The sequence below is a fragment of the Sycon ciliatum genome, chromosome 8, assembly GCF_964019385.1.
Source record: "Sycon ciliatum chromosome 8, ocSycCili1.1, whole genome shotgun sequence".
In the NCBI taxonomy this organism is placed as follows: Eukaryota; Metazoa; Porifera; class Calcarea; order Leucosolenida; family Sycettidae; genus Sycon; species Sycon ciliatum.
Genome location: NC_088650.1, coordinates 17,018,900 through 17,045,283, shown reverse-complemented (window position 1 = coordinate 17,045,283; position 26,384 = coordinate 17,018,900). Strand labels below are relative to the sequence as shown.

At 47.8% G+C, this 26,384-nt stretch overlaps 1 protein-coding gene across 3 annotated transcripts; it reads right to left on the bottom strand.

Moving 5' to 3' along the window:
* Positions 1-866: 866 nt before the first annotated feature.
* Positions 867-9,648, bottom strand: LOC135823915 (tropomyosin-like). Of its 3 annotated transcripts, none has more exons than XM_065336794.1 (11): positions 9,423-9,648; positions 7,804-7,919; positions 6,973-7,025; positions 6,662-6,725; positions 5,726-5,805; positions 5,103-5,159; positions 4,882-4,957; positions 4,438-4,562; positions 3,878-3,938; positions 3,002-3,088; positions 867-2,057 (listed from the first exon to the last, which is right to left on the bottom strand). In XM_065336794.1, the coding sequence occupies exons 1-11, from the start codon at positions 9,437-9,439 to the stop codon at positions 1,876-1,878; spliced, it is 918 nt and encodes a 305-aa protein (XP_065192866.1). In that variant the 5' UTR covers positions 9,440-9,648; the 3' UTR covers positions 867-1,875. The 3 variants fall into 3 exon arrangements, with proteins under 3 accessions (XP_065192866.1, XP_065192865.1, XP_065192863.1); XM_065336793.1 differs by having other exon boundaries at positions 2,987-3,088; positions 9,423-9,647; XM_065336791.1 differs by having other exon boundaries at positions 2,972-3,088; positions 9,423-9,646.
* Between the last annotated feature and the right edge of the window lie 16,736 nt (positions 9,649-26,384).

The window sequence follows — 26,384 nt, the reverse complement described above, 5'->3', positions numbered from 1 at the left end:
TTTATGTGACGGCGTTCCACTGATGACAGTCACAAGAAAACGTTATGGAACTTGACTTTCTTCATTTTTGCTGTTGTTATGAGTGCACAATTTATCTTATTTATTGCCATAAACAAGTACACAATTGTATTTTACTTACACTGTTTTAAACATATGCATGCCTTGGTAAATGGTAGCACGTCGTCACCACGTGGTCACTGACATAAAGTATTGCATAAACAAGTACATAATTGTACTTTACTTACACTATTATTTTTAAAAATGACAACACATAAAGTTAGTTTATGACTTGTGTAAAAAAGTTGTGTTGTCATTTTTTTAAATAGTGCACTGCATGCACACGTGTGTCAATGCCATGTGACGCGATGTGTATGTGATAATGCTGGGGGGGACGATAGTCACGATACACTGACCACAATCATGTGACAATATCAATTCTTGTATCTCTGGCCTAGTTTATCATATTAGAAGCCTTCAAGATATGAATTTCACCAAGAGTACATAATGATGTACTCTTGATCAGTACACCCTGCAGTCACATGATCAACATGCACATTCGTTCCGCGCCACAGTGACACTTTCCAGTCAAGGTGAGTTCTGCAGATCAGTGGATGCAGTTACGGACATGATTCAGTATCTTGAGAGGTGAGACACCAGACACTCATTACCGACTCACGGCAGGTCCGCAATTACAAAAGCAGCGGCCAGTGTTTGCACATGCCTATGGTAGATCCAGAGCCGGCGCATCAGTTTGCGCTACCAGCATGCGACAGTTTGGAACATATGGATGATATGTACTCACACAGCAGGCAGCGCGGTTGAACCATGACAACCAAGCCCGGGACCACGGCAGTGCAACACTGATCTTGGAGTGGCATAACGATATTATACAGTACGAGTATTGAACATCATCATCCAAGTACACTGCACCACCAGGACCGGCCGTGCAGGGAAAGTCACTGAGGTTTACATTGTATCAAAGTAACGACACAGGCAGTATGACATTCAAACCAATAATTCATTATCATAATGCAAACAAATAACATATGTGGCGGGAACACGCAAGAGGACTGTAGTTGAGGTGCAGAGAGAATGAGACCGATCAGCTGACCGTTTGCTGTACTTGTACTTATAGTCATGCTCGTCTGGAATCTGGGCGAGCGCCCTAACTTGACTGACAGAAACCGGCGCTGTGGCATACGCGAGACTTGAACAGACCAGCTGCTCAGAGCGTTGGATGAAAGAGGACATGTATCAAAAAGAAAATTCAGAATAGAAGAACGTATTCGCTCCCGGCGAATCCAAATACGTGGACGGATGTGTCGGCGAAAAATTCAGAATAGACAGATATCAATATGGAGGATGTGCTTTTTCAAATACAACAGCTGTCGGTATGTGTTGCCAGCAACAATCACCGTGTACTTGTCCAGACCAGAACATATCTGCAAATCAGAGGATTACCATGCACTACATGTATGTGTAAAAAGCTCCAAAATCCGGCTTTGAAATCTCAAGATCAGCGGTCAATGAGAGCCGCTCTATCGTATAAAACAAATCAACAATTCGATTCCGATCATAGTTACAAAAGCTGGAACAGCGGATTAGAGCCACTACCACCAGTCATCAGGGAACCACCTATATATACAACAGGCCCGTGCTGCCAGTGGAAGAATAATCTCGAATCTGGTGACATGGACACGGCAGATGAATGTCATCGCCACACTGAACCAGACACAAGACATAGACCCCACCGCACACAACGCCGGCGCGACACACAATGCAGCATTAACCTTTAAATAGGCCACCACGTTGCCCTAGAATGAGAAAGAACCTGTCGGGGATGGCTCCAGAAGAACCAGCAGATGTTGTCCACTTTTAGTCGTCAAATTCATCACTTGCCCAGCCGTCATCTTCCACAGAACTCCTGCCGCGTGGTCTTGATTCGCCGATGCGAAGAGATCCCGGTGCAGAGCGCGTGAAACCATCGACTTCCTCGTAAGACGGTGGCATGTAGCTACCAGGTGGGGGCGGAAGAGGTTCGTCTGGTGGAAGAGAGCCTGGACACAGAAAAACACAAAAAAACTTAGTACGTGGCATGCAATACAATGATAATGCTGTTTTGAGTGTTTCTCCTTATTAATTTTCTCTTTTTTTGTAACTTTTTGGTCTGATTACAAGTGTGTTTTTTCGGCAATGCAGATGATGGTGATGAATCGCAATCAAGGAAGGTGTCCCCTACGCAAAGAGTCTTCAGTGCCGACATGTGCAGGTACAGCTTGCTCATACAGCTGAAAGGGAAGAGGAAGCACCGCTGACACTCAGAGTTGCATGCCTTCGCAATCATCACCAGGCCGCAGAGCATGCCGCAGCAGGTCTTCCTTTCCCTGCCCCGCGGTACAATGCTTACCCGTTCATCTCACATGAACAGAAGCAAGGACTCTGGGCAGCATAGTTTTCAACCCAAACTAATCTCATTATCATGCTTTAGGAGCTGCATCTGCACATTGATTCACAGAGGGTGGTGGCGTCCTGCGGATGCGCAAAACTTGGCGTCCAGCTGAGTCTAACGCGAACCGTGATCGTTCTTTTTAAATTTCCAAATACAAGTTAGTACGACAAGCAGTTCTCTACCCTGGAAGAATCTTGATTCCAAAACCAACCGATGTTAGACCCGGCAATCCAGCTGACAGTTGATCGGTTGAGCAGCTGTGGGCTACTTCCCTGCTAGTTGTGCCTTTTCTACTATTATTCTGAGAGATACGTGAGTGTGCTTGCTGAGTGGCTGGCTAGGAACGTTCTATCATGTCAAACTGAGCGGGTATTGCATATCTCTCTACTTCGGCATTGTTTCCAATGTTTGAACATAACTAGTATCCCGGCACCTTTCGTGTCTGATTTCGGTGCGGCAGACATCTAAAGTTTCTGCTCTGGCACTGTTTTTTCACATCTTGTAGTGAATCGTGCTGCTTACGTCTCTTGTCTGTACCTGTCAAATCCTCACCAATGGCATACGATGCAGATCGCACCACCTGGGCACGGTCAGCCATGCGAATAGCACTCTGACAGACACTGGCCACCTTGGATGAATCTGCACGACATGGGAAAGAAGCAGGCAGACGGCCGATATAGAATTAGACTGCGCGTTTTCGCTGCAGTGTACAAAGAGCACCGATGTCTGCTGGTAAGAAGAGGAAGCAGGGCCGTTCGGAACTGCTTGGAAAGGTCTGCTCCTCGCGTGAATATCACCACTAAATGTGCACGTGTGCCACCAGCCTATCCCGCAGGGCTCAAGTTGCTAACCCAATTCGCATTCCGTGGGGTGGCTGCATCATTTGTCCAGTAGAGGGTTAAAACAGAGAGCCATGCACACACGTACTCGAAGTACATCTGACCAAAGCCATGGGAAAGCCCATCAAACTAGGAGAACATAGCATGCGTCGTCAGCACTTTGATCACGGACAACGTGGCCACACACTACACTGCAGCAGTGATCATAGGCACTGCAAATACTAGTACAGTCAGACCTCGCTTATCCGGTCCTCTTTTATCCGGATCCCTCACCATCCGGAAGAAAATCGTTGGTTACCGATTTACAGCATATATCATGCATACATGCAGTATGTGTGTTCGATTATCCGGTTCCCTCGCCTATCCGGATATTTTTGTGGGAAACAGATGTGTGCGGTCAAGCGAGGTCTGACTGTACACAACTACAATATAGATTGAATGTACATGTAGAAGGAAGGCATCCAGCATCCAATGGGGAGGCGATCAACAGGGCAATGTGCACAGCAGATGGTACTCGACTGTCACCTTTAGGCTTTACTGTGCTCTAAGTCGGGTAGATTATCTGTGAATACTTGTGACGTACACATACCTGTGAATGGTGGAGGCTCTGAATCACGTTCACTGCGTGTCGGTATAGTTTGGCAGATGCTCTGGAGGGATAAAAACAACCAAAACAAAAACATCACCATTTTACGGTTCAATAAAACCTTCGTAACATGTCGCTTCAGCTGATTCTGTTCATTGCCATCATAAAATTGTTGTCACCTCGCCGCCTGTTCAAAACAAAAACAGTACAGCATTTCAACAATGTAAAACCATGATAGGAAAGAGTTCGACAGTTCCTCTGTACATACCAGGCCCACCGGAAGCAGTTTTGCTAGGTCCGGTCATACCATAGAATTTCATACTTTGTGCATGATAAGTTGGGTTCACATACACTCCTCTCAGCAGTAAACACACATTCATGGCCAACAAGTTGGTCTGGTTATGATCTGACCAACTGGACTGGTCTGGCGGGCCTGCATCCTGGAAGTCGCATACTTGTACATCCCACTTGTTTGGACGGTCTTCGAACTGCTGCGTGTGCCACACGGAGCAAAACAAAATGATAGCAAATACGCTTCACCCACAGTTGACCGGTACACTCACCTCGTATGCCTCGAAAAGAGTTGAGCACTTCCTGGCCATGGAGAGATGTGCCTGAGCGACACAAACGAGCCCCTCACGCACCATGTTCTGCTTGTTGGCCTCAGTTTCCTGATAGCGTCCTTGCACTGCAATAGAGAGAGAGGGAGAGGGAGGGAGAGAGAGAGAGAGAGCAGGTCAAAATTGGACTAGATAATAATCACACCGGTCATCAAAACATTTTTTATCCAGATACGGTAATACTGTCGGTCATAAATCAAGCAATTGCATACAGTGCCGCTATAGCAACCATATCCTCCTCCCCCCCCCCCCCACACACACACACATGTACATGTACATGGACACATATGTGCACACACACACACACACACACACACACACACACACACACACACACACACACACCGCACGCACATACAGACAGACGTAACCCGCAAGACGACATACCTTCAGACTCGGCAATCTCCTTAGAGCGCATCGCTTGTTCTAGCTTCCTCTCGGCAAACCCCGGGTCTTCTCCTTTCTGCACAAACATCATTGAAGCGATTTCACATCTATCAAGTCCCTTGTCATCGTATAGTTCATGGAACCAGCCATACACATATTTTGACACATCGCAAGATGAAGTGAGCAGTGATTTCTTCCTAGTAGTATCCCCATTCACTTACCTTGTGGATACGGTCAACTTCCTTCTGCATGGTTTTCTCCTTTTGCTGGCTCTTTTCCTGGAAATGCAGAGCAAGCCACATAGATACGGACATCACACAGGAATTCAGAAGGTACTAACTGTTATTCGTAGAGGAAGCAATCAAGATTGCATGTGAGTATCAACAAGAGAATAATAAGCTCCCAAGAGTGTGCAACTCCTGATACCCTTTTTATGGGGTTTGCCGACGGCGAAAACTCACATCACATGGTGTAGTGTCCCAGGTGTACGCTTCCAGCCCGTTTTTAGCGAGCAGCGGAGTAATAAAAAAAGGACTCTCTGACAGAAACTCACTACGCGTATGCAACTTGCCAGCACGATCATGGCAGATATTCGGATTGCGCGCACGCTATCCTTCATTTCTACGTAGTATGAAGCATACCTGAGACACGTGATGCGAGTTTTCGCCATGTCGGAGAGGCCATATGTAGAGTTGCACACTCTTGGGAGCTTAATTACACTCCAATGGTATCAAGTATAACCAAATTACTCAGAGCTGCATCTTTATGGAAGGAAGCTGGAATACACTTGTAGTGCGGTTCCTTGTTCCTGGCCCTACTTTCCCGATTCAACAACTTTACTTACAAGAGCTTTCCTGGCCTTGTCCAGCTCCTTCTCCTCTTCCAGGATACGTTCAAATGTGGTGTTGGCAACCTTGAGTTGATCTACAGGAGACAGAAGAACCAAGAGAAGGCGTATTGGCATACAGATGGAAACAGAACGAGAACATACAAACTGCACCAAACAAGTAAGCATAAAAGTAACTACAAAAGGGGAGAAGAATAACCATCATACTATGATCGGAAATCGGATCTAGCGCAGGGATAGCCATTCACAAGAGACCTCGAGTGAAATCCACTATTTTTACCATCTTAATAGGTACTGCCAGCGTTTGATGCATAGTCATGCACGGTACTGTGTCGGATGCCGAAGAACGGCCAGGCTAGAATTTCACCATGTTTTAAAAATGGTGCAGGCTGGATTTTCGCGGATAAGAACGGAAACCGTAATGTACACTCAGACATATTACTCTGCACAGATGTACTTGTAAGACTGTACACGGAATAAGAACGAACATGCCGTGTTCGCTGAAAATGAGAACGGGCTAGGCTAGAACCCCCCCCCCCCCCCCAGTTCTTCGGCGGCCGACAGTGCTGTAGTCAAGCTTGGGACGGAATGGGAAAGGTGTTACGCGATTCATCATTACAAGTACGTCTGCAGCAAAATCTGAATTTTAGTACTTGTCACTGAGGACGTAACAGTCCTTTTTCTAAGGGCTTTGATAGGAATGGTCAAAAGTATACCAAAGCTCAGTACAGCATAGTGACCAGTGAGAACTGAGAAGTGATCATGCATTACAAACAAACAATAACAGTGTGTGTGTGTGTGTGTGCGTGTGTGTGTGTGTGTGTGTGTGTGTGTGTGCGTGTGTGCGTGTGTGAGTGAGAGACACACACACAGAGAGGGAGTGTGTGAGTGTGTTTGTGTCTGCCAGAGCCGGAATCTCCTGCTCATCCTCACCAGCTAGATCTCGCTGCACGTCACACCATGCTAGGTTCAGCTCAGCCAACGCCTGAATGGAAACCTGGATGGGAGAGGAACAGGCAACAGGCACAAGGCGGCATACATCAGAGCCTGTTCTTGTGCAAGGAATGAAGAATGAGGTATTGTCGTACGGAGCAAGAACAAAGCTTGACAGCCCACCAGCAACATGGACACACAACAGTCTCCTGAGTAGCTACACCTGGAATAATTAAGGCACATGATGTTGCACTGTAACTTATAGTGACTATGCAGACATGGGAAGTTCTGGCAGTGCTCAACGTTCTCACCTGTAGCGCTTCGCTTTCTTCTGTCTGCGACCATTTCAATAGCTGATCGGTTGCTGAACACAGTGGACATACGGCACATAGGAATACAGTCAGATCAGGATAGTAGTGCAAGTATCAAATGGTGACCACATCAGTGTGTCCAGATCAACCACTCGCTTGATGGCTTTCGACCAGTGCAGGCAGCCAGGAACAGTACAGCACTGCTCAATGATATCCAGTCACAGCATCACTCATATACGCGCCGGGCGTTGCACAGCCCTAGACCAGCAAACACTGGGCTGCGAAGGGATACAAGGCGCAAACCGGAGTGACACGACTGGCTTTCACTGAGCAGAGTGACTGTAGTATGGTATGGGACCATGATTGAGAAACCGAGGGTGACCAGGTTCAAGTCCTGCCTGGAAGCGGAATGACGTTTCGCAGCCGTGCTGCGACCCACAGTTCATTGGGAGCTCGTGGCCCGGCTGGCACGAGGGAAACATGGATGCAGCGAATTAGATTTCCGGCCTTTGACCACTTGGTGGTGGGTCCGATCTACTCACCTCCCACCGCTTTAGGAGATGCATTTGCGCCTTGATCCTTGAGGGTGGCGGAGTTTCTATTGATGCAGTGAGCTCGGTCTCACGCAAAACGTGATTTTTTTCGAATACCGGCATGATGGCAACGGAAAAAGCAACTTTTTATTCCTGTGACTTTTAAAAGTATGTATTTACTCCAAAAGCTTGAAAGCGCTAAATGATTGAGTGTTAGCCTTAAAGACTTCTATTCTGCAGTTAGCAACAACTTAGCACTTCATTGCTACATTACCGAAGTACATGTACTGAAGCTTACCTGATTTGTTGACTTTGATGGCATTCTTGTACTCCACTCGTGCGGACTTCTGTTCCGAGATTACCAGTTGAAGTTCCTTATGGCCTGTGCTCAGCGCCTTGAGGCGGTAAGAACTCCTGAAATTGGAAACGGCGTAAACGATATTCCGATAGTCTATCTCATAGTTGTACACAGGTTTCACTCAATGGTTGTGTGTTCTCTTTCTCACAAAAAAACCAAACACAGGAGCATCCAATGCGAGCATGCTGCCTGGTGCTTGTCAACAAGAACGTTTCTGATAAAGTAGCCAATGAGCATTTGGACCGTCGGAGCCAAACAAACATTCACCAATGGTTGTGTTTCTCAACACAATTGCAAGCCAGTAGTAACGCGGAAGTGCGAACTTCACTTAAAAAACAAACAAACAACAACTGTACTGTCCTCGCACTCAGTAAATGTAGTAAGCCAAGGATGACAGTGGTTACAGGGGGTTCACACATACACACGCACACACACACACACACACACACACACACGGATAAAACAACGGTTTTGGGAAAGTCATCATGGAAGCGATGGTAAGGGGGGGGGGGGGAGGAATAATCTCTCGGGAAATATTTGGTGCGAAGTCGTGGCCGTGGGGCTCAGAGCGCTTGTCAAGAGAAAAAACCCCGCGGATATACGGCGCACGTGTGTAGATCTTGTCTTTGGCGAGAACTCTGAGCCCAAGTTATACGAGTGCATCACAGACTGCATTACCCGACAGTGCCCGTGCGGCCAACTGCGCATGGCAATCAGCAGAGTTTTCGTACTGTACTGGGAGAGGAGCGTCAGAGTAGCTTCATTTCATAGTAAACTGAACATGAAGTATGATGTACTACAAAATGCAGAAAAGATTAGATTTTTTTACTTTCCCGCTACAAATTCATGTCCAAATATGCGGCGGCCAAGGGAAAACTGACCACTGGACGGCCACACTCGGCTGCCCGACGGTCTGGCCTTTTACCTTGTCCCGTGACCTCAGGTTTTCTCGTGAGTGTGAATCCCCTATTAGTATTATTAGTATTAGAGGCAGCACCATCAGTAAAGCGGCGAGTGAGTGAAGTGCAGGGAGGCTTGCACCCCCCCCCCCCCCCCCTCTCTTTCTCACTTTGTTTGGTTGTACAACACACTGCACAGTGTGCTCATGTATAAGCAAGAACTACTCCTCCACACACAAAATACAATGTGTTTATGCAGCACCTTTCACGAGCATCATTCTCTATGTATTACCAGTATCCTACACAGTCTACAACGCAGGCAGGCTGAGGAAGTTTACTTTCTGGATCATGCATCGTGATGCTATCACAGCACGATTACAACCTGATTCACGATACATTTCGCTCTCCAGAATGCTAAGCAGCCAGATGACAGCAACCAACTGCTTCAGAGTGTTTGTAGTAGAAGTTAGTTTTTTAGCCACATGTTGCATCGTTGTCTACACCAGGCAGCTACTTTGCCCCGTGGCCCGCGCGAGATGGAGTGACTCCATCTTGCGCGAATTGTATCGCTCTAATCACTTAGCGGAGCTCCAGAATCTTCGCCCGATAACGAGAACATTACTCGAAGTTAATTAGAGAAATCTGCTAACGAGCACTCACCTCCGTATCGAATCCATCGAGGCTCAAAAACAATGCCCGCTACAACAGTAGATCTGCTGCTGAACAAGGCAATTCAGGAAGAGCTGCTGACTCGCCGGGGTGTCCAACACTGCTACAGATCGCTAACTCGTTCAAACTACCACAGCGAGAGGCCGGCTCTGTATTTTCACAAAAGCAGCAGGAGCAGTTTCGCTTTGGTCAAGTAAGACTAACAGTATGGATCACCGATCAGATTCTGTTCTGTGTTCAGTGAGTGCGATCTGGTCGTCAGCCATCGACCCGTCGTAGCGTGGACTGACGTATGACTGCAAGACCTGGTGACGTGTGGTGCATGCTGGACTGATGTAGTGCCATACCAGTGCCCGGCAGTGGACATGGGATATGTATGGTGGATGAACCTGCGCGGTCTAGACTAGTCTATGGCCAGGCTGAGCGCTGAGCCATACAAATCATGTCAATTGTCATGATCAGATGATCGATCCCACTCCCAGGTGGCAGTAGGCATGGCAGTAGATCTACAGTGCAGTGCCAGACTAGACCCCAGCCTGGCGCATGGCATGGGCCCAGTGCCGCCGCCGCAGTGGTGACCAGTCAGCGTCACGTCCGCAGCATGTACATTGTAGCTGTGGGTTTAGACGTTTGGTGCGTAGATCGACATCAAGGCTTCAAGTTGTACTTCTAAAGTTAGTTCCAGCCTTTTACTTTCTACTTCTACTTCTAGAAGGCCCTCTCGAGTCCTAGGCATATGCGGATAATGCCGGCAGATAAATTGGCAGAATTCGGTACTTTTTCTGGTAAGTTTCATGCTTGTTTGGTATGTGGATAAAGAAATGGAGCAGAATTCGAGGAATTGCCCGCCATAAGGTTTGTATGGTTCTGCCAATTTCACTGCTTTTCGAGCAGAATCTGCCACCTTTTCGAGCATTATCCGCCAATGCCTAAAATTGTAGTCTCGACCTTCATCAGCCATCAAGCCAATCAAGACTTCAGTCTCATGCACCTCCTTTGCTGAAGTCGTGAATCTGTTTTGTCACCGTAGCCTCTAAGCCTGATGGCGTTTATGTCGAATTTATGTTCTTACCCTGATAATTATAGCAGTAGTATTGCACTGATGAACCTACTTATTCCAGTCTCCACACCCCCTAGAGCCTTGTAACAAAGTTGTGCACTTGTATCTGCCGACTCAAGCCTCAAGGGTCGAGCCAGAAGATGCTAAAAACGGCAAAAACTGAGTTTCCTTTTTATTTAACCAGGTCAATCGGAGTCGCAGTCGTCACCGTTGAGTGTTGAAGGTCACTGTCTGTACTGTGTATCAATAGGGCTTGAAAGTGCTACGTCACAGCATAGCAACAATTTCAAAAATTCAAAAACTGGATCCACTTGGATCCAGTTTTTGTATGGATCCAAGCACATTTCAAGCGGTCTTACCCACAGCATGGTGATGTAGCAAGTGAAACTGACTGATTTGGCTACTGGGGGCGGGGTTACAACTGGTGGCGAAATAAAAGTCACACCTGCATGCGACATGAGTAGGTTGCTATGCACCCACATACTTAGGCAATAGCAAAGTCACACCTTAGTGGATCCAAAAATAGAAATCTGATGGCAAATTACTACTCCCTGGCCGTTTTGACGTCATCACTTTCAAGCCCTATCTAGACCATGAGCAGTGCGTCCAGACATTCCCGCTTTGTCTTGCTCTCCCACTCAGCCACCGATCACCACTTTACATCCGAGTATGGACCCCATCGCCAAGTCCAGGCTTCACCTACCTTTCAGATCCTGGCCAAGTACACTTCCATTCGGCGTGTTTAGGAAGTGAGTGGAAGGAACCGGCCGGTTGATCCAACACCCAGTGAAGCTGAATGCGCCCACCCCGGCTTCTGGCCTCAGTCGCAAACTAAATGTTACAGTTACGTGCAGTCAATACAAGTCCACACGTAATAAGAGGGTCGTAGTAATCGTATGACCATGCAGGAAGCTGCGACTACGTGTCTGTACATTTTGTTTCAGTGCTTGGACTTCACATACACTTCACATTCAAGTAAGCAGAACCAAAGACACGTTACAGTTAAACATCGCCCATCGCTACTGCCCTGCTCCCCCCCCCCCCCCCCCCTCGTCCATGGCCCAGTAGCCTAGATCTACATTTTGTATAGGATATTATCGATAGACTAGCTATACAAGCAAGAGTCCATGACCATAGCACGATCACAGTCACGATACAGTATACACTCTGCTAAGCCATGATGTTTCAGTAACAGCTATCGTTGTCTGAGGTTCAGAATTCGGGTATGCATTCCAAGATCTTTAGAAGTGGTTTTAGTGCTCCTGTTGAACTTTCTCCATACATGTACAATTAGTCCAGAATACATACAATGTCATGTACCGTTTAAAGAGGTACGCGTACATACGGCTGAATACTGATACTAGTGCTGAAGAACAACAGAGAACTCTTTACAATCACCCACCTTACCACCCGCACATTGCCAAGACTCACTAGTACTAGTAGTAGCACAGTCCAATGAGTCCCTTCAGCATCTACGACAGGAGTATGCCTTAGCCTTCCTCCATGGAACATGAAAAGTTCAATTCGTGAAAATCCATTACTAGCTTTCAGTGCCAACCACTTCTTGTAGAGTGCATCAGCTTCAGAAACTGGGAGTCCAACTGGATTCGTGCCCACTTGCAAAAAGTGTCGTACGATGGCTTCAAGATGATTGGTCTTGGATTCATTGGACTCATCCGGAATAGGTCTGCCAGCACTGTAGCACAGCAAAGTCTCCTGCAAATTCTTTCTGCAGTACAATAGCAAGGCGTGTCCAATATGGAAGTGCTGCTTGGTATTGACATGAGAACGCAAGCTAGATGAAAGTACACGATGCCAGCTAGCCATCATAAATAGCGCATCATGCGTTCCGCACTTTCATCAAATCGGAGTTCCATCACCCTGACCACACGGCAGACCAGCGGTGGATACGTTGGGCTCCCGCACAGTGCCTCACTTACAGCAGGATCTCCAGCCCAACCTCCGTGAGAATAATCTATTGAGCCAACTCTGCCGTCATACATACTATGTATGAGAGGTTGAGGCACCGTTCTCTAGAAGACAGCGGACGATAGCAGGCTGCTTCAGAAAAAACTGCAATACAGATAGGACTCGGAGTAGTAGTGTAGTATAGTATTTATACATATTTCTCTAGGGCAGTCCCCACAGACATAGGCTATGGTCTCCTTACGGGGAACCCTAGCCAGTCTAGGATTGCGATACGAAATTGACTTAGCGAAGCAGCAAGGCGGACCGATGCCGGAACTGAGTTCCAGCGGTCAGCGGCTAAAAAAGAAAGAGAAGAATACAATCATGTAACCAAATCGAGAGGAGGCTCGTGGCAGTACAAGTCCAAGCGAGACTTGAGACCTTGTGCAGGTGCGGCTAGCCGGCTACGTGCCTCAGAATTGGCACGAAGGCAGAAAAGGCGACCTTAGGGGGAGAGAAATGGATAGTGATGGGTGTGAGGTTGCTTCGAGACATAATACACTGAACATCTGCGGTGGGCTGGTAGCCAAATATATTACGCAATGAACGGCGAGAGATGCAGGTGGAAGAATCATATTCATGTTGTCATAACCCAGGGCTTCGCGAACCTCAGGACCAGAAACCTGGAGATTTGCTTTGCCTATTATTCTGCGAGACACTTCGCCTAATCATATGGGCCTAACGCCAGGGCGCGTATCAAGTGCAGTGCTATTAACCAACAAGTTGTAAATGCAGCCAATGGATCTGGGTTCACGTAGGCCGCGTAGCCAGCCTTCGACTCGAGCACAAGACGCCAAAGCGTCACACAGTGCGTCTGAAGCGGTCGAGATATTGGAGCACATAATTATAATGTCTCCAATTCTCTGCATCAACACCGCTCGGACCAGCAGCACCTTGTGTATGAGTGGCTGCTTTTTTTTACTGTTTTTTTTTTTACAAAGTCTACTATGCTCCCGAATGAATGCGGAAAGTGGTGGCGGGGCCCTGCTGCCCAGCCGACCTTGGTGGTCTCGGCATCTGCACAGACGCAGCGCGCCAAGAAAAATAGAGAAAGACATAGGAGACATAAGAGAGAGAGAGAGAGAAAAGAAAACAAGACGAGAGCAAGACATGTATACGGAAGTGCAGCGCCCACATATCCACTGCTGAAGGATGAAGATAAAGGATACATGTATGTTGGATAGGGAAATTGGGGTCAATCAGAACTTAAGCTAAGGAAGTCAAAGAGCGTCAGTTGCTCTCTCAAGGTGCAGCAGGTACTTATGGCATCTTTCCTTGAAGGACTGCAGCTGTTGTGGGTGCGGTGCAGATCGCAAGACATGTCCGGGCAGGCTGTTCCACGTTGGAATGGCGCAATCGGGGAACCCATTGCGGAGGCTGCTTCGGGTGCGTGCCGGGAGTGTGGATTTTAGCTGGTTCTGGTGTTGCTGAGCGATCTTAGTAGCCAGCCTGGTCGATGGTCTGCACGGAGGGGGTGGGTCGGCTGGGGCTGGTAGAATGGCCTTAAGGGGATTCGTCGGGGGAAGATACGCTAGATTGAAGAGGAGCGACAGTGATGCAACCATTCTGCGGTGCTCCAGGCTGGGAAGCTAAACTCCCGGGCCGATAATCTTTAGCGCCCTGTGCTGCATCTTGTCCAGGCGGGAGGTACTGGAGCCCATCCACACCAAGGAGCAGTACTCCATCAAAAGGCGGACAAACCCCTTGTACACAGCTGTGTGACCTCTGGCGTCTAGGAGGGGGGCAACCTTGGCAAGGAAGTGGAGCCGCTGAGCAACTTTGGTTGCAATGGAGTGGAGGTGAGTTGAGAAAGACAGCTGGGTGTCAAAGGTGACACCGAGCAGCTAAATCTCCCGCTCCTCCGGGATGGCAGCTCCTGCAAACAGTACTGGTGGCATGGCTGGGGGTGGCTTACGGTGGTCAATGGTCATCGCCTGAGACTTGGATGGCTCAAATGTCACTCTCGAGTCTGCGCCCCACTCAGCGACGCTGTCCATGGCGGCTTGGAGCTGCACTGTGGAGTCAGTGATGTTGGATGTGGCAGACAGGCACTGGTAGAGGGTCGTGTCATCCGCATAGGTGGCAAGTAAAGTAGTTAGTAGTTCGGAGCCCACAGGGAGATGGTCCTCACAATCGTTCACGTAGAGGAGAAACAATGTGGGACCGAGAATGCTGCCCATGCGGGACACCAGACTGCACAGGTTGCGCTGAAGACTGCTGGCCACTTATAACCGCCTGGAGGCGACGGTCGCGAAGGTAGCTGGACAGCCAGCCATGGAGGTGACCATGTAGCTCAGAAACTGAAGCCTTATGCAGCAGACCGGGGTGGCTGACTTTGTCAAAGGCACCGGCGATGTCGATGGCAAGTACACGGACAGCTCCTCCAAGGCCGGCTGTCTTCGACCATTCAGTGTGGAGCTTAGTGAGTATGTCGGCAGTACCGAGGCCCTTGCGAAACCCGAACTGCCTGGACGAGAGGACGTGGTGCTTCTCAAGAAAGTTGGTGATATGCTGCTTGACAATAGCCTCCATTACCTTCGACATAACAGGCAGCAAGGACACAGGGCGGTAATTCTGGGGGAGACTCTTGGACTTCTTCTTATGGATGGGCACTACCCTCGAGATCTTCCATGATGCTGGTTGCACCTGGCTGTGGAAGCAGAGAGAGAATAGCTTGGCCAGTGGTTTGCAGAGGACACTGCACATAACTTCAAGACCCGTGCCGGGACAGCATCTGGACCAGTGGCTTTCTCAGGATTGAGTCTGCGTAGCTCTCTACGTACTGTTGCTTGCCGAAAGTGCACAGAAGACAGGGTCTGGGCTGTTCGTTGTCTGACACAGGGGAAATCCGCAGAATGGTGTGTGGCAGGAACCCCCCCCCCCCCCTTCGGATCGCCTCCCGCCCTAAGCGGCGGGGGGAGTAAGCCACTAAAATACACGGAATGCGGAGGCGGCGGAGGCGCGCCAGATATGAGAGCATCCTCATCGATCGGCTCCGGTGACGGGTGCTTGTCCTTTAGCCTACTAGTTTAGGATATCTCGGACTGTACATCCATCAACTGTGTCGTCAAGAGCATGCAAACCGCCACCCTCATCGTCCAGCTGTAAGCTTCCCAGCCGTGACATTGGCTGCAAAGCCCCTGGCGGGGTCTACCCTACCTCGGTTTTTAGAATCAGACTCAAGGCGCTTACAAGTTACAATCCTGAATAGTGCCTGCTTCTCTCATCAAGTCAGCAAGATCTCCACTTGCCCATTGCCCAAGTCGGCGCTCCAGAAGCTTCGCAAACCCGGAGGAGTCAGTATTCGGTTTTGTTACCGTTCCCAAAGATGCTGACCACTTTTTTCGCAACTTTTATGTTATTTTGGAAGAAATAGCATTTTTGCAACTTTCATTTTCACCAACTACTGTACAGTGGTCCCTCTCTAATCCGGCAGGCACTATTTGTGCCACGGGAAATCTGCTGGATTAGGGAGGGTGCTGGATTAACAAATCTGATTCACTGCTGTAATGTGCATGAAGAGGACACTTTGGCTACTGAAAATTGTGCTGGTTTATCGAGGGTGCTGGCCGATGATTATAAAGTGCAGGATTAGAGAGGGACGACTGTATACATGTAAGTACACGAGGCAGGCAGAGTGGGTTAGTCAAAGGCCATGATTGAGATACGAGAGGTACCTGATTCAAGTCCTGCCTGGGAGCGGTTTTTCCAGCCGTGCTGCAACCCATAGTCAACTGGGAACTTGTGGCCAAGCACAAGGGGTACATACATGTAGCTAATAAGCAATAGGGTTTCTAGGCACTTGTGGCAGTGGTTGTGAGACTTATAAGTTATATCCACTCACCCCCACCGTTAGGCGCTGCATCTGCCGCTGGGGTTTACCCAGGGCCGTCGTGAGTTCCCTTTTACTTTACTGTATAAGTACAAATTTTCGTTTACGAAATCTTTCGTTATTTCACTCCACCAGCAGGCTTGTTACGTACTAAATTTCGTTTTTGGCCGAGGTCACCCCGAACGTTCATAAAAAAACAACTTTAGTTTGGTATAAACTTTAGTTATGTCGCGCTCCCTAGATTTGCCGTTCGATTTTCTTTAGCCACATTCAATCGTTCTAACTGTAATATCCTTGCCTTGGTGCTGCGTGTTGGCAAAGTTGTTCACCGCGAAAGCCTTGTGCAGGTTTTGGTCGGATTTACATTCGGGGCAAGAGGAACTAATGACTAATGACGTAATGTTAGCATTAGTTACTTTCTTTCCGCCATCATCATTATCAGTTAGTTATGTCCATTTGTAGCACTGCAAATCGATACAATCATGTCGCGCGTGATATCATAGGAAGAGAGGTCGATCATTATGCATCGACCTGTTAGTTATGATCGCAGTGCCATGATTGGACTGGATGGAGGGCCAAGGATAAATTTTTAGAAAAGATAAAGGACCAAGGAACTACAAGTAACGCTATAATTTCCACTAACACCACCAGTTAGTATACAAACAGCTCATGCGAAAACACGATTATGCATGTACATCCACCAACATCCTTCACAGCTGAGACTTTCAGCTTGTCTTGGTTGCGCTCACCTTCTAGGGACCGGCGGATTCTGCTCGAAAAGCAGAAAAATTGGCAGAACCATACAAACCTTATGGCGGGCAATTCCTTGAATTCTGCTCCATTTCTTTATCCACATACCAAACATGCATGAAACTTACCAGAAAAAGTACCGAATTCTGCCAATTTTTCTGCCGGCAGAATCCGCTGGACCCTATCACCTTCCCCTTCTATGCTATCATATCACTTACAATGTAGAACCTTCCAAGATGGAAGGCTGTTGGAGTGCACATCCAAGATGTACTTATTATTATTATTATTAGACACAATCTCATTATTATTAGCATGTGACAAGCATAGCTAATGCAGGGACAGAATCCCCTGAGACAAGGGCGTTGAGCCAGCCACGGCAGTTAGTTGTAGAATGTCAGTACCGTCGGTCAGTGTCGTGCAATGTTATCGCATGAGCTGTTTGTTTAGTAGCTGGTGGTGTTAGTGGACATGTAGCGTAACTTGAAGTTCCTTGGTCCTTTATCTTTTCTATAAATTTACCATGATTACTGTATCTATGCGCTACTGTTGTGCTGAAGGCCTCGGGGTAGGCCTTTCCGGATTATGCATTTGCATATTTTGCATTTTGAGGGTAATATGGCATAATTTGCGGTGAATTTGCGGTAAATATGCGGTAAATATGCGGTGAATAATATTGATGTGCGCCAATTTTCAGTGAGTATGTAGTGAAATCAATCAGTTACAAGTCTCTGGTGTAAGCACTCGTCATATTTGAGTAAAAACCCGCCACGATGAGACGTTGCTGACCGAACAGTGCACTGTGTGTATGTGTAGTGCAACAAAAAGTTCAAAAAACGCGGGAAAATCGCAAAAAACGCGGGAAAAAACGCGGCCGCGGAATTGTAGTTACAGTGGTGGAGAGTTACCCTCAACTCGTTTCCATACGTCCTTTTTCTTTTCTACATTTTATTATTGGCTCAATACCCGAGTTTTAAAAAGTTGAAAAAGGATTTATTTTGGTAAAAAATATGGCATATCCCGAAAAACCGAGGCAAATCCCGCGATTTTGCCATGGCGATCCAGAAAAAGCACTCTCAGTACTTGGCAGGTATGACACCCAGTGACCCATCCGGACGAAAAACTGAGAATGTTCGGGGTTCCTACGGCGAACATAAGAAAGTGATACGGGGGCGTGCAAGCAAGGGCCCACTGCGTCGATCTTGCCATCGAGTCGTGCAGCGCTAGCGCAGTAGAAAGCTGTGTACCGCGTGGTTTCACGTGTACACGCGCCAGCTAGCATGCAGGATTTACACCCAAAACAGCGCAACCATAAACGGCGCGTGTTCATATTAGCACCCCCAGTACAGCGCGACCTAATGTGACACTGTATCACCACAGCTCGTCTTGTCTCTTGCACGCCCCATTTTGGCGCGACCAATTACGTTAACGTCCGAATATAAACCAGCTCATTACACACGTGACCCATAATGTGCAGGCTCATGTTAGCAAGAGTACATAACCAGTGTTATGTACTCTTGATGTTAGTATTACCATGGTGGATATCAGGAGGAAACCCGTTCTTAAAAAAAATATGCACAAAAGAGAAGAAACACATGAGAACGAGTAATGTCCAAGCCATCTCGTGACTGCCCACAATTTGTTCATGGATTCGCTCCAGGCAATATCGCCATTTAATACTGAACTGCACTGTGTCCCCATTGTACATGTACATGTACATGTACATGTACTTCCTGTGAAATACCCGTCTTTTCTTTTCTCTATTTTTTCTCTTTACCAGGCCTGGGCCATCCCCTGGACTATCAAATAGGGTGCCTTATTATTTTCTTTTTCTGTTTTAATGACAGTCCATTGCAGATTACCATTTTCGGAAAACCAAAAAAAATAATAGTGAACTGTTTTTTGAGACGATCATTGCTCTTTTTGAGTTCATCATTGCTTTCTAGAGTTGATTTTAAATTGAGTCCAGGCAATATCGCCCTTCAATACTGAACTGGCCATTTCGAGTTGATCATGATGTGAGTCTTTGACAAGTCGAGTGTCCATCTTTTGGGTTTGAGTGTAAATGAGTCGACCTGTATTGAGCGTGCGCGCTGACGGGGTGGTCTGTCTTGGGGATGTCCAGTTATGGGGATGGGGCTTTTGGGGGGCGCTGAAGTCAACGGCGCTGTTTTGGGTCGTGCTCATGTGGGGGCATACCAGCATGCAGTTGTGAACACAGCTTTAGGTCATGTACCGCACGGACGGACATACACGTACATGTATTACAGTATGAGCACCAAAGTCAGAATTCGCCTCGAAGCCATACCTGAAGTCACCGTTCACAGAAGACATGTCCATTTACCAGCGGCTTTTTCGGTCGGCTGATTTCGGAAATGCCTAAACTGGCAGTCACCTTTCGTAGTGCTTTGTTTGCACTTGCATAATTATATCATTTCCACTTATCCTGGTAATGCACGCGCACGCGTTTATCGGGAGAGACAACGATGGCAAAGCTACGGAAGAAACTATAATTATAACGTTTTGCAGACCAGACTATGGGAAGAGAGCGAGTCTGCTCTGAAACCTTTTCTTCCAAAGAATAATCACTTGGCACAAATCACAAACATGCAAGTAAATTTTTGTTGTGCAAGTGTCATGCAGCGAAGCGACGACAACAACACTAATAGCAATAGACGTTCCTAAAACACTCTGGGCTCTTCAATCAGGTAATGCATCTATTTATTATTATTATTATCTTTATTTTATTGTGCCCGACCTTGGTTTCATTTCTACCATCAAAATCGTGTGGCAAAGCATGAGCTCGAATTAGACAGCATCAGATCTATGAGTACACCAGACTGCGGGTAACACTGTTGGAGCTGATTGATGACCTTATTCTCGTAATCAGCTCATTTGTACAGAAGATAATTCACCAGGCGCGGGGGAAGACCAAGACTTTGAATAGACTCGAGCCTCTCAAACCCTTGGCACATTTCCAGTATAGCGGCACGGCACTGATACGAAAGAGACTTAGCCTGGCGGGCCGGCATGAACAAATCACAAACGTTTGTTGCTCGCTGGGCTGCCGACAGTTCCACAGCACACTGGCAAGTTGGTCCATCATGTAGATTTCCACCCACCAGTGGGATTTCATGAGACTCGGATATACCAGGAATGCCACCGTACCGAATGAGCAGATGCACAATGGGATCATCCGCCGATCTCTTCCGTAGAACTCTGGACATAGCTGGCGCTACATCATTTCGGTCGGTAGCCTGATGCCAATAACGTGGTTCATACGCCTGCAAGGTCATCGGGATGTGTACACGCATTTGCTGTGTCACACAAGGTGCAAGGCGTGAATCAACAGGCTCAGTCTGTGCCTCCATGAGTAATTGATTCCATGCACCTTGTCGTATAAACGAGCGAAGTACATATCGTGAAACTGCATTGTTCTCCTTCAGTTTCCACCACTTTCTGTAGAGTGCATCAGCTTTAGAAACTGGGAGTCCAGCTGGATTTGTGCCCACTTGCAAAATATGTCGTATTATGGCTTCAAGGCGACTAGTCTCGGATTCTAGGTCCATGCACAGGTTTGCAAGCACTTTAGCACAGCACAGCATCTTGCAAATCTTTTCTGCATTCGAATAGCAAGGCGTGTCCAGTACGGTACTGCTGCTTGGTGTTGCCATGAGAGTGGGAGCTAGAGTAAATTCCATGAAGTCAGCTCGCCACCGTAGATAGCGCATCATGCATGACGCACTCTCATCATTTCCGAGTTTCATCACCCTGACCACTTGCCAGATCAGTGGTGGATAGTTTGGGTTCTGGCACAATGCCTCACACGCAGCAGGATCTCCAGCCCAACCTCCGTGAGAAAATGGTATTAAATACCCTTTTTTGGACCACACAGCGTGATAGGGTGATGCACCGCTCTCCAGAAGACTACGGATTATAGCAGGCTGCTTTAGGCTAACTGCAATACGGATAGGATTCACACTCCAGGGGCAGAGGGGAGGAAGATCGTTTGCTGGTGACTGTGAAGGCAACGCTCCCCACTTCAACAAGCATTTCACAACATCCTCATAGCCTAGCATGACGGCCGTACACAATAAGTTAGTTCGCATCGTCCAGAAATCCATAGTGATACTGACCGTATTCAGGAGCGCTCTCACATTCGGTGGTGCGATAGGCCCTTTGTGTGCAAATACGCACTCATCCATCACTTCGATGCTTCCAGCGGGCCTTTGAGCGTTCTCTCTCTCTGAATGACGCCTTCCTACTGTTGTTGCCAAGCGGAGTCCATAGTGGTGTAGTTGTTTACACCTGATGCACATCTCATCATGGCTACCAGGATGAACTGGACAATTTGAACATTTGTCTTCGGAGTGCTCCTCTCTGCTTTGTTTCTTCTCTAAGTCCGTCAACGTCTGTAAAACATGCTCCAGGAATTCCACTTTTCCGTTGCTCACCAGTTTCCGTAGGAATGACAGCATCTCCGCAGAATCCCTGCTGGCGCTTTCTGCATTATCTATTTTTCCAGTAGCGATGCAAACTTCCAGGACTATATCATGCTCTGCTTGTTCTACTTCATCCTCTCGCAAAATTTCCTTTATCAACCTCCCACGTTGAAGTAGACATTCGTCCATACTGCATTACTGGTCTTTTTCAAGAAGCTTTCTGCTCTGGCATGAGCTTGCTGCGCTCCGATACATAACAAGGCACCCGGGATTCTAGTTGAAACGATAGTTACGTCTACATTTTGTCTACATCATTCATAGTACACGGACTCACAGGTGTCGAGCCCAGTAGAAACGAGACTTACCACCTCACCCTCCTCGGGCCTCCCCGTGCTGCATTTGCCACCCTGCACTGCAGCATGGTAGCACAGGCATGGTGGTGGTCTGGCACAAGCGAAACTTCCAGCTCGTTGAGTTTCTCAAAGAATTGTACCGCCGGTATACTACTACCAGTAGCCAGTTGCAACGCGGACGTAGGAACTTTTACTTACCAATACCATAGTTGTGACCAGAGCTAGAGGGCCTGGTGGTCATGGTTGTGGTAATAGTAACAGAAATGCGAGCCACGTACGGAAACTGGTGAAGGCAGCGCCAAGGTTTATGCATGACATGGCCTGGGGCCACTGCACTGATCCTCTCTGTGGCTGTGCATGTGGCTCTCGGATCGCGAGTGATCATGGTGATGGAGTCAGGAAGTCGTGAGCTTTCACGACTCCCTGATGGAAATCGAAACCCTGGAAATGCGGCGCTACTTCTATTTTGATTCGCGGTTCGATTTGTTTTAGCCACATACATGTAATTCAATCGTACTACCTAGCCTTGGTGCTGCGTGTTGGCAAAGGTGTTCACCGCGAAAGCCTTGTGCAGGTTTTGGTCGGATTTACATTCGGGGCAAGAGGAAGTAATGACGTAATGTAAGTATTAGTTACTTTCAATGATTTCCGCCATCATTATCAGTAATGACCAGTGCTCGGCAAAAAACAACCTATTAAAGGTGCTATTTTGGTGAAATTGAGATTTTCCTGGATTGTTGACCCATGATCCTTTCTTCAACTTCTGCCTGGTGAAGTTTTAGGTGGATTTTTATTATTATTATTATTATTCGAGTCCTGGTGGTGACAGTCAATTTTTTCTTCAGACTTTTCCCGTTTGTCTCTTTCCCTCGAAACCAGTTAATATTATGACTTGGGGCTCCCCGCGTGCTAGTTTGTACGTGAAGTGTGTGGGTACAGTGAGGCCTGCGTCCCACCCGCCTGTGTGGATTCACAGGAAGTGTGAGTTACGAAGTCTGAAGAATACGTTGAACGGTCTCTGCTTGGATGACGACTACACCATAGCTCAGTGGTTAGAGCATCGCTGGCTACAAGCGAGGGTCCCTGGTTCGAGTCCTGGTGGTGACAGTCAATTTTTTCTTCAGACTTTTCCCGTTTGTCTCTTTCCCTCAAAACCAGTTAATATTATGACTTGGGGCTCCCCGCGTGCTAGTTTGTACGTGAAGTGTGTGGGTACAGTGAGGCCTGCGTCCCACCCGCCTGTGTGGATTCACAGGAAGTGTGAGTTACGAAGTCTGAAGAATACGTTGAACGGTCTCTGCTTGGATGACGACTACACCATAGCTCAGTGGTTAGAGCATCGCTGGCTACAAGCGAGGGTCCCTGGTTCGAGTCCTGGTGGTGACAGTCAATTTTTTCTTCAGACTTTTCCCGTTTGTCTCTTTCCCTCAAAACCAGTTAATATTATTATTATTATTATTTGAAACTCGGATGTTGAGCCATAAATAAATGTAAAAGAGAAAAGGACATAATTATGGATACGTATGGTTCGTGACGGCTCATCAGGTGTGCAATTTGAAACTCGGATGTTCCGCTTTTGCTCGTTTTCGTTGCGCTTGCCTTCCCCTCTTTGGTCTTTCCATAACCTTGAACCTTCCAAGTTGGAAGGCTGTCGGTTAGCGCTACGGAGATGTGTTGAAGTTAGGTGTCAGGACGTCGAATGTCTCAGTACTCTGTCAGTTTTGTGCCTAGTTATTGCACATTCTGACTGTATATAGTATCATGTTACAGTGATGGAGAGTTACTCTTAAGGTGGCAGACTACCCAAAAATTCGCTGAAAAATCGAATTTGTAAATTCATATTGAGTGCCATGTCAGTTGAAAGAACATGAATAGCTGCAAATTCTCTGAAAATTGTGTCCCGATCTGACCGGCCGTTCAAGAGTTATGGCCGAAAATGTGCCCTTGCAAGGAAAGATTTTTTTGTTGCACGCTGTCAAAGTCCAAAAAATCAGGTTTTTGAGCCACGTATTGGGCTGCACGGCGGCGGGCTTCGCCCGCCGCCGTGCAGCAGGACTTTTGCCAGCACCCTCGTGACGTTGCAGATATGTGGCTTGATTATTGTAGTTGACGTTGATTTAGTGACGTCTTTGGCAAGTTTGAGTCGTGTCAAGAAGTCAGGTAGGATTCAGTACTAGGCAGTAGTAAAACGTGAGTGGTAGTCTTTGCCGGTTTCTGAGGGTATCCTGGATTTGGTGTGCAGCGCTGTGGAAATGGCTTGCTGTGGAGGTCCCAGCACTGGATGTTGTATCAAAGGGACGACCTCGTAGCACGTGCTAAACCTAAAAAAATTCAAAAATTGACTTGGGTCTGTGTGAGTGTGTGAGAGAACGCCCACTCGTTCCGTTGTGACAGATTCCAGGGCCTCGTTGAGGGGCCCTACCCCATCAGCCATGGCTGCTTCTGGACTTGTTCTAGGTTTGGGTCCCGCGCACGGACAGAATGAGGACGAAAATGTGAAAAAAATTGTAAATGCATTTGTTTGGCTCCTGTGTGGCTCGCACACCGTGGCACTATGCCGGAAATTTGAGTTTTTCCGGCCTGGAAAGCCTGTCAGTGAGGCGCAAGAACTTGTAAATCATGTCCTGAGGGCCGGCATAGTGGCAGGAGTGTGTGGTCAAAATTTCACTCAAATCCATTGAGAAACACCAAAGTTACGGTCAATTGAATGCCATATGAAATTTATGGGTAGGCTGCCCCCTTAACTCGTATCCATATGTCCTTTTCTCTTTTACATTTATTTATGGCTCAACATCCGAGTTTCAAATTGCACACCTGATGAGCCGTCACGAACCATACGGCAAAACGTACGTCGTGTGAAACAACTTGTTTTGTAGTCAACTAGTTGTTGTTGTTGTTGTTGTTTATTTATTTTACATCGCATAGCAAACGGGCAGTTCTGCCCAATATTATGAAAGCGATGACAACCAGTAAGAAGAGTCAGAAATGAAGAGAAAATAAATGAAAATAAAAATACGAAAACGGAAGTAGCAATGAGGGGAGGCAGGGTCAAGACGAGCAGAAAAAAATGGATCTCAAATTTACAAGTCGGGTCATCGTAGCATGATTCTATCGAGTCTCATCAGCAGGTTACGAAAGCCATTACATTTAACCGAAGTAGAATACGCGTAGCATGCGTTTGAATTCACGGACAGATACTATGGACTTCATGCAGTCGGGCAGGCCATTCCAGAGTCGGCAGCTGGCTAGAAGCGGTCGGCATGCGCCAGAAGCACTGTGGGCCAGGGGGAGGGGAAGGTTGCGTCCCAATTGACCTCGAGTGGTCATGCCTGTCGGCGGGCCTTGCAATACAATTCGGGACGACAACAGCTCACTGACGATTCCAGAACGGATTCTAAATGTCAGGAGTCGGAGCTTGCATTCCCCTCGTTCCAGCACTGGGCAGACACCCAGCCTGGTGTACAGGGGAAGAGTGTGGGCCAATGGGTGCTCATCGGCCACGCAACGGATGCAACGTTTATCCAGTTTGGCTACTGTGTTCCGCTGCTCAGCGGACAGTCCTGGGAGAAACGCATTCGACGCATATAGAATATCCGGTATGACAAGGGCAGAGTAATACAGCATCGCCTGCCGCACTGTTAGGCAGTGCCGGATCTGGCGGAGGATCCGCAGCTTCATAGCCGTGCGTCGGACGATAGAGGTGACTTGCGGTGACCAGCGAAGATTTTCGTCCAGAGTGACTCCGAGGTAGCGAGCCGTACTGGTCTGGGCAAGAGGCGTGCCAGTGCAAGTAATGTGGAGGTCGAGGTGTGCCTGCCGTCCAGCTTTGATTGCAAGTACTTGCGTCTTTCCGGTGTTGAGGATAAGCCCTTTGGCATCGAGTAGCCTGGCGACAGCCGACACTGCTGCGGAAAGGGTGATGTTGATGGCGTGAGCGCTAGCGTGGCTCAGGTACAGCATGATGTCGTCCGCGAACATTAGTGTACGCACCGGGTCAGCTACTGATGCGACACATCTCGTGTAGATCGCGAATAATATCGGACCAAGCACGCTTCCCTGGGGGACACCGCACGTGCAAGCTGTTTCCTCTGAGCGTGTACCGTTGGCAGTGACCACACACTGGCGTCGTGCGCTGAGGTAGTCCGCAAACCAGTCCAGTGCCGTAGAGGAGACACCAAGTTCGAAGAGATCCTGGAGCAAGGTCTGATGTTGGACCTTGTCGAAAGCTTTGCTCATATCAATGAGCACCACGCCGGTATGCAGGTGCTGGTCTGCGGCTTCGTAAAATTGATCCACAGCCAACAAGACTGCGTCCTCTGTGGAGTGGTGGGCTCGGTAAGCGAATTGCTCGGCAGGAAGGAGGTCATGTTCGGTTAGGAGCACACAGAGCCTTTTATGCACAATCCTTTCCAGGATCTTTGAAACAACCGGGAGCAAAGATATAGGGCGGTAGTTCTTAGCAGTTTCGGGGTCTCCTGCCTTGAAAATGGGGCGAATATGGGCCAATTTCAGCATCATCGGAACCTTTCCCATGGCCAGTGACGCGTTCAT

Bases quoted from the DNA above. Each gene is read 5' to 3' on its own strand.
- LOC135823915 (XM_065336791.1), bottom strand. The intron at 3,939-4,437 runs GTGAGTGTACCG...TTATCCCTCCAG, and splicing joins CTCTTTTCGAGGCATACGAG to AGCATCTGCCAAACTATACC. The intron at 3,089-3,877 runs GTATGTGTACGT...CATGTCGTGCAG, and splicing joins AGAGCCTCCACCATTCACAG to ATTCATCCAAGGTGGCCAGT.